Source organism: Heteronotia binoei, chromosome 3 (assembly GCF_032191835.1).
Source record: "Heteronotia binoei isolate CCM8104 ecotype False Entrance Well chromosome 3, APGP_CSIRO_Hbin_v1, whole genome shotgun sequence".
In the NCBI taxonomy this organism is placed as follows: domain Eukaryota; kingdom Metazoa; phylum Chordata; class Lepidosauria; order Squamata; family Gekkonidae; genus Heteronotia; species Heteronotia binoei.
The window spans coordinates 182,224,199-182,232,073 of record NC_083225.1 but is presented as its reverse complement, the minus strand read 5'-3'; the positions used below and the strand labels follow the sequence as shown (position 1 = coordinate 182,232,073).

Below are 7,875 nucleotides of genomic sequence, written 5' to 3'. Positions count from 1 at the left end.
CCCCATAAAAACCCACAGTTTAAATCTGCAGGGAGGTAAATCACACATAAACAGGTGTGATCAGGTTTTGTTTTGTTGTTTTTTAGCAGAAACTCCATTGCATATTAGGCCACGCACCCCTGATGTAGCCAATCCTCCTGGAGCTTATAGCAGGCCCTGTACAAAGAGCCCTGTAAGCTCTTGAAGGATTGGCTACATCAGGAGTGTGTAGTCTAATATGCAAAGGAGTTCCTGCTACAAAAAAAGCCCCGGGTGTGATATCCAATGGTCCACAAGAGTGAACAAAACACATGTGGAACAGAAACACTCCCCCCATCAAAAAACAGGAACTTACAGGCAACCAAGATGAACATGTGGAAAACCCCACACAATGAATCCAGTTTTGAAGAAAAGTACTGTTTTGAATTGTTTGTGGAAGTGTGTAATAAATTCAAAATAAGTTATATATTTGCGGATTGCCAGTTTTAACAGCGTCGTAGACTTTCACTCTTCTAATTCCACTAAAGTCAATGGTCTTAGAAAGCTGCACAGAGCAGTATATAAACCCTGTTCGAACAAGGATTCTGTTATTCTAGCGAGCAGGTGAGAGCTGTTCAAGGTATATACAGATTTTCAAATTTAAGGGACAAAGATCAGGAAGCAAGAACTGTATTCGACACACAATGAAGATTTCAACATTTTATTTCAACTTGTTTTGCCAATACAAAGAGGTCTCGGAGAGCTTGAGAATCCCCCATCCCCCAGCACTGTATAAAGGCATTGAAGCAGGAAAATAATCTCGTAAAATATTATTTTAAGGATGCCTGTGAGACATCTTTGCTTGGGGGCTGGCAAAGATGTGTGTGGCTCATGCCATGAAGTGGCGGAGTTTCATATTTAACTCTTTCTCCTTGGTCAGCAAATCCATGCTGTGCCTCTTGTAGGCCTCAAACTGCATCCGGAGCTCGACATAGGCTCGTTCGGCCCCATCCAGCCGCAACTGCAGGTCTCGGACTCGGAGGACGCTGTCCACCGCAGCCGACTCTGTCTCGAAACGCTGCTCGGCAGCCAGCTTGGCCTTCTCCATCTCCTCCGCCTTCTTCTCCAGCTGCAAAATCTCCTGCTGCTTTTCTTGCAGCAGTTTGCCTCTCTCCATCGTCAGGTTCAGCAGCTCTTCTTTCTCCTGCCTTAGCTGCTCCACGGTGGCTTTCAGGTCGCCATCTCTGAGTTCCTGTTCCGCCCTCTCCAGTCGCTCAGTGACGTGACTGTATTTCTCCTTGAGGACTTCCAGTTGTCTTCTCAGGGAGCACGCTTCCTCGGTGTGAGCGCTGGCTTGCCGATTCTGGGCTTCCAGAAGCTCCTTCTCCCTCTGCTGGGCCTGCTGGCTTTCTCGTTTGTAACTTTCCTCCAAGGCCTCCATGTCTTTGGAGAGCTTCTTGTACTGTGACATGAGACCGTCCAGCTCTGCCTCTTTCTCCTTCAAAGGTTGGCTGAAGAGGCTGAGGTTCTCTTGGCGCAAGCGCCTGTTTTCTTCCCTCAGATGCATGTTCTGGCGCTTGTGCTCGTCCTTGAAGTGGATCATATCCTCGTGGTTGGCAGCCAGATCCATGAAGCGCTGTTCCAGCTGCTGGACGCGACGGGTCTGGCTTTCCAGTCTCAGCGTATCCGCCATCCTCAACTCTTCCATCTCCGTGTTGAGCTGCTCCAAGGCCTTGCAACGCAGGAGGTTGTCGTCCGCTCGTTTCTTCAGGATACAGATGAGTTGAGATTGCTCATGGATCCGTGACCGCAGCATCGCCTTCTCGCCCTTTTCCCCATCGGGCAAACCCTGGAGTTTGTCCAAGGACTGGAAGGGTTCTCCCATATTCCAACCGACGTCTGCGTCTGTCTCGTCTTGTATTGTTGAAGGAGAGGTCGTTTCCAGATTCTTATCATCCTGTGGCATACTGAGGGCCTTTGGCTTGTCTCGAAGCTTCAGCCTCACTTTCTCTTTCTTAACGCCTTTCACTTTAGGTGAGGGTTTAAAGCATTCTAGATGCCCAGATGACAGTTGGTGAAAATGTTCCAAGAATTCTGTGACATCACAAGCCAGGGATCGCTGGGCTTTCTAGAACTCACACCCTTGGGTCTGTTGGGGAACCCATTCAACTCAAGCAGCAATGAAGTGATGAAGATTGGCAACAATGACTAGGAACAGAGGTCTCCAAATAAGCGAGTGCTCTTGCGGTTGTTACTTTCTCAGCAGTACTGTGTTCCTAGTAAACCACTGTATTTTAACAGGGTGAGTGAATCCTGATCAGTTAACGTGACGTCTGTTCTTTGAAGGAAAACAACAACAGCTTTTCATTCCAGCTCTTATTTATCTAGTGACCAAAATATTCACACCTCTTTTCTCTTTAGATAAGTCCAGAATGGACTCTTGGCTTCATTTCTCCCCACCCAAGTTTCCTTCTTGCAGCTTGGTCCATAGTAGGGTACACCTAAGCCCACTGAAACCAGCCAATAGCACATTCTAAAGCTTAACGTATTATATTCAGCTTAATATATTCAACTTGCTACATTGAATAGATAGATATTTGAGAACTGCAAGATGGAAGGAAGGAAGGAAGGAAGGAAGGAAGGAAGATAAATGGAGGGGAGGGAGGGAGAGTAGGAAAGAAAGAACTTTAAGTGCATTCTGCAAGCTGATGGCTAGTTTGGTTTGGAGAAGCGATTTAAAGAGACAAAGGCCTTCTCCAAACTGGCCTACGGGGCAGTGGGGGCTTCAAGAGCCACACAATATATGTGAAAGAGCCACATGTGGCTCCTGAGCTGCAGTTTGGCCACTCCTATTCTAAAGTTTTCAAGTGCATTAATAAAAAAGGCAAAGAAGAAGAAGATATTGGATTTATATCCCGCCCGCCACTCCAAAGAGTCTCAGAGCGGCTCACAATCTCCTTTACCTTCCTTCCCCACAACAGACACCCTGTGAGGTGGGTGGGGGTGGAGAGGCTCTCACAGCAGCTGTCCTTTCAAGGACAACCTCTGCAAGAGCTAAAGGTAGTCCCCTGGGCAAGCACCAGTTATTTCCGACTTTGGGGTGACTTTCCATCACAACATTTTCACAGCAGACTTTTTACAGGGTGGTTTGCCATTGCCTTCCTCAGTCATCTTCACTTTCCCCCCAGCAAGCCGGGTACTCATTTTACCAACCTCAGAAGGATGGAAGGTGGAGTCAACCTTGAGCTGGCTACCTGAACCCAGCTTCTGCCGGGATTGAACTCAGGTTGTGAACAGAGAGTTTGGACTGCAGTACTGCAGCTTTACCACTCTGCGCCATGGGGCATTAATAGAACAATATTAATAATTATAAATAATTGACTGGATCTTTCTGAATTTTTCCTCTAACACTAACATTTTGGGCACAATAAACTCCTCTGCTGGTGTGCAAGAGAAAAAACACACAATTTAGGTCACTAGCATGACACAGCTTAAATCACTAGCAGTCTGAACGTCAGTGTGATGTAATTATTAGTGTCAGAATGGGGATATCTGGATTCAAATTCCCACAGATCCACGAAGCTTATTGCATGATCTTGGGCCAATCACTCTCTTACAGACCTAACCTACCTCAGAGGCCTGTTGTGAAGATTTAAAAAGGGCAAGAGAAGATGCCACTGTGAGCACCTTGAATTTTTTTTAAAAAAATGTTGCTGTGTTGTTGAGCTCAATGGTAGAGCATTGGCTTTACATACAGAAGGTCCCAGACTCGGTCCTTAGCATCTGTAGTTAAAAGGATCAGGTAAGAGTAGCCAGTACAGATCTTGATAGATCAAGGGTATGATTCAGCTTCACATGTATGTGTTTCCATGGAATAAAAATGTGATGGTTCCTTGTAGAGCTCTTCCCACTATTTTCTTCTTCACTAGATTTTCTGCCTTCTATTACAATTGGAGAATTCTGCAGAGAAATCAAAGATGTAACAACTTCCCACAATGAAGATTAGTAGGATCCTGAGAATTTTGCAGAGTAACATAAGGAGAAATGACCCAAGGACATTCCAATCTACAGTGCTGTTTTTGTACCCCTGGGTGGGCCTTTGGCTTGTTCTCATTGCATGTTTTAATACTGGGTGTTGTTTTTATAAATTCACTCTCTTTCTCTAAACGTAAGAGAAGCCATATTGGGTCAGGCCAATGACTCATCCAGGCCAACACTCCCTGTCACACAGTGGCCAAAACCCAGCTGCCATCAGGAGGTCCACCAGTGGGACCAGAACTCCAGACGCCCTCCCACTATTGCCCCCCCCCCCAGCACCAAGAATACAGAGCATCACTGCCCCAGACAGAGTGTACTATCCATACCTTTTGGCTAAGAGCCACTGATGGGCCTCTGCTCCATATGTTTATCCAATCCCCTCTTGAAGCTGACTATGCTTGTAGCTGCCACCACTTCCTGTGGCAGTGAATTCCATGTATTAATCACCCTTTGGATGAAGAAGTACTTCCTTTTATATGTATTCTATAACCCTACTGCTCATGCAGTTTCAGCTTCATTCCATTTAGGATAAGGAAAGGATTCCATGAGGATCTGAACTGGGCTTGGAAAGAAGATGGGGAAATAGACAGACGCTGATAGGAGCAGAATGAAGAGATTTTTTTCTCTTTCTTCATGACAATAATCTGATTGCATTTATTCCTCTGTAATACTTGATAAAATTCTGAAATTGTTCAGAATCTTCATTCTGGGAGTAGACATGCCAATTCTTTAGCACAGTTCATAGCAAGGAAGGAAGTTATGCCAACAGACTATTTGCAATACCTGTTGTCAGTCAAAAGGTATACAAGATCAAGAGCAAGGACTGTGCCTTTTGCATTTCAGGATCCTCAGGGATCCACTGTTTATGCCCCACCCATAGCCAGAAGATCTAGGATACACTGATCATCTGTCAAAATGGGATCTAAGTCCATGAAAACTTATGCCATAATAACTGGGTTGGTCTTTAAAGCATCACCTTTTTATTTCCGCATAATGATTAATAGCAGGGATCGTTTTGTAGAAAAATAGGTGGTGGAGCTCATTAGCATATGCCAAAAGCAACCTGACACAAGAAAGGAGAGCCCCAGGCGAATGAGACCTGCTTGGGCTGGCTAGAGATCCAGCCAGCCCAAGCAAGTCTTGCTCACCTGGGGCTCTCCTTGGCCACCACCCCTCCCCCACAGTCAAAAGGCCAGCAAGCCACCCACCACCCAAAATCACATAAGAAGTGGAGAAAGGGTGGTGTGGGCTTATGCAGGGGTTAATGAGGGCTGCAGGGGGTGTGGCAAAGCTCCTGGTGGCTGGCTGGCTGCCCGCTCTCCTAATCCAGGGATTGTTATGCAGCTGCACCTACTATTCAATGGACAAGGTAAGTGGGGAGGAGGAAGGGAACCCTCAGAAAGGTACAGGAGCTGCACTCCTGCTGAATTCAAGGCCTGATTAATAGTACAAAGCCAAACAATGCCATGGCTACGGGTCGAAGCCTGGCGAATAACGGTCCTCCAAAACTGGCAAGGGAGATTTGACATTTCTTGCCACCAAAGAGGTACCAGATCCCACCTCTACGGTTCTCAACTGAATAGGAAGGTGGGGTTGTGTTGGAGGAGTGGGGGGGGAGGAGGAGGGGGAGGTAAGAACTGAACCAGAGTGAGATAAAATAATGCCAAGAGAGCCTCAAAATCTTTCCTTACCAGCCTTACGCTTTGACCGTCTTGGTCTGAGACTCCCGCAGCGTTTGCTATCTCCATGGCAATGGGGATCTAAACACACTCCAGCCATTCGTTCCAGGGCTCAAGCGATCTATTTGGAAAGGCTCCCAAATGGAGGGGAGCCCAGCGGGAGATCATTCAGGGAGCGTGAAAACTCTGGGAGTGGCTAGATAAGAGTAAAGAGCGCTGGGTCTCAAGAGGTGTTCCTTTACTGTTCAAACTTGCACTGGAATTCCCTCCCCCGCACCCACCTCCTGTCACCAAGCCTGAAAACTACTGGTTGCTGGGTCTATAGCGTCTGCCTGGCAACTATCCAGAGGGGATTAAGTAAAGTGAGAAAGATAAGTACCTAAACACACCCACCCACTAAAAAAAAAAAATATCTGGTTTGAAAGAAAGCTTGGCCTAACCTGGATGGCCCAGGCTAGCCAGAACTTGTGAGGTTTCGGAAGTTAAGCAGGGTCAACTCTGGTTAAGTACTTGGATGGGAGACCACCAAGTAAGTCTAGGGTCACCACACAGAGTCTCTCTCTCTCTCTCGGCTTGACTTCGCGAACGAAGATTTAAGAAGGGTGCAGTAGTCCACGTCTGCTGCAGGCTCGCTGGTGGCTGACAAGACCAATGCGGGACAGGCAGATCCGGCCACAGTGGCTGCAGGGAAAAGTCTGATTTGGGGTTGGTAGCCAACTGGGGTGGGGGAGACGAGCTTTGTTTAGGCCACCTTTTCTAGGCCCCTCTCCGTGTGGAGCAAGCAGTGCTGTCCCTAGATAAGGCTGCTTGGTCGTTCAGGGTGCTGCCGAAAGATGTTTTCGTCTCCGGGTCAGCATCAGGCGACCAATACCCTGAACCGCCTACATGCAGGATCGGGACTGCAGCTTCCAGTGGCATCTTCCACCTGCCGTTTCGCCCCTTGCCCATCGCTGCAGGACTTGGTGTGTTGTGGATGTGGATATGCCCTTCAGGCCTGCGCAGAGGAATTTTTAGGTGAAGCACAGTGTGCGCGGTACTGGCTCCACCCTTTCACCTTGGGGTCATCTGCCATGGCCCAGTAAGCCGGGACGCCGGCAGCGAGTCCTCCAGGTGGTAGGTGTTACATTAACGAGCTCTATCTGCCCGGGTTTGATGTTAGAGTTTTCCTTCTCTTGGCTGGCAAGGTTGGTGAGCCCAGCCTGCCCATCCGGTTATACCGCCGGACATTCTGTCACACCATGACGTGGCAAACTCTGTGAGAAAGGGGGGGGGGGACCAGCGGGAAGGTGTTGCCACGAATGCAGTAATGCAGGAGAGGCCATTGTAGTGACCATCTGCCAGGCATAGCCGGACAGTGACCACGCGGCGTTCACTACACCGGGAAGGAGAGGCTATGTATTGCGCATACACTTTCCCGGGGGGGGGGGCAGGATACCCAAGAGGGAGCCCATCCCTCCCCCCCCACACAGAGTAAGGCAACAGCAAACCACCTCTGAAGTCTCTCACCTTGGAAACCCTATGGCAGGAGTGGGGAACCTTGGTGCTTGGGGGGGGGGGTTGCAAAGTGGAAGGGCTTCTAGCCCCACTTGTGAACCTCCTGATGGCACTTGGGGTTTTTTTTGGCCACTGTGTGACACAGAGTGTTGGACTGGATGGGACATTGGCCTAATCCAACATGGCTTCTCATGTTCTTAACCTTTTTTCTGCCAAGGGCCATTTGGATATTTATAACATAATTCGCGGGCCATACAAAATTATCAACTTAAAAAACAGTGCTCCACCGAGGGAGAACGATTCAGGTTGGCAAAATTAATGCAAATAATTGTTTTTCTATTTGAAGTCATGTGGGGATAGCCTAATTTGGTGCGCGCACACACACGGCCTGCTGCCCTAGGCAAATGTCTAGGTCCAGGGCTTTTTTTTGTAGAAAAAGCCAAGCAGGAACTCGAGGAGGCCACTGCACAGCGCAAATGGGCCCCACAATCCTTGCCGGCCAGCCAGGCCCCAGGGAGGCTGCCTCATGACTCGGCTTGGCCCAGCAATCCCCGAGGGCCAGACCAACTGATCCCATCCCTGTATGTCAGCTACAAATTGGCCTATAGCAGGGGTGGCCAACGGTAGCTCTCCAGATGTTTTTTGCCTACAACTCCCATCAGCCCCAGCCAGCATGTCCAATGGCTGAACTGATGGGAGTTGTAGG

General features: G+C 48.4%; 1 protein-coding gene across 1 annotated transcript; it reads right to left on the bottom strand.

Annotated features, from left to right (window-relative positions):
• Nucleotides 1-758: 758 nt before the first annotated feature.
• CCDC89 (coiled-coil domain containing 89) lies at nucleotides 759-1,928 on the bottom strand. Its single transcript, XM_060235196.1, has one exon. The coding sequence runs from the start codon at nucleotides 1,922-1,924 to the stop codon at nucleotides 848-850; it is 1,077 nt and encodes a 358-aa protein (XP_060091179.1). The 5' UTR covers nucleotides 1,925-1,928; the 3' UTR covers nucleotides 759-847.
• Nucleotides 1,929-7,875: the final 5,947 nt, after the last annotated feature.

Coding starts and splice junctions, on each gene's coding strand:
- CCDC89 (XM_060235196.1), bottom strand. CDS start 1,924: ATGCCACAGGATGATAAGAATCTGGAAACGACCTCTCCTTCAACAATA.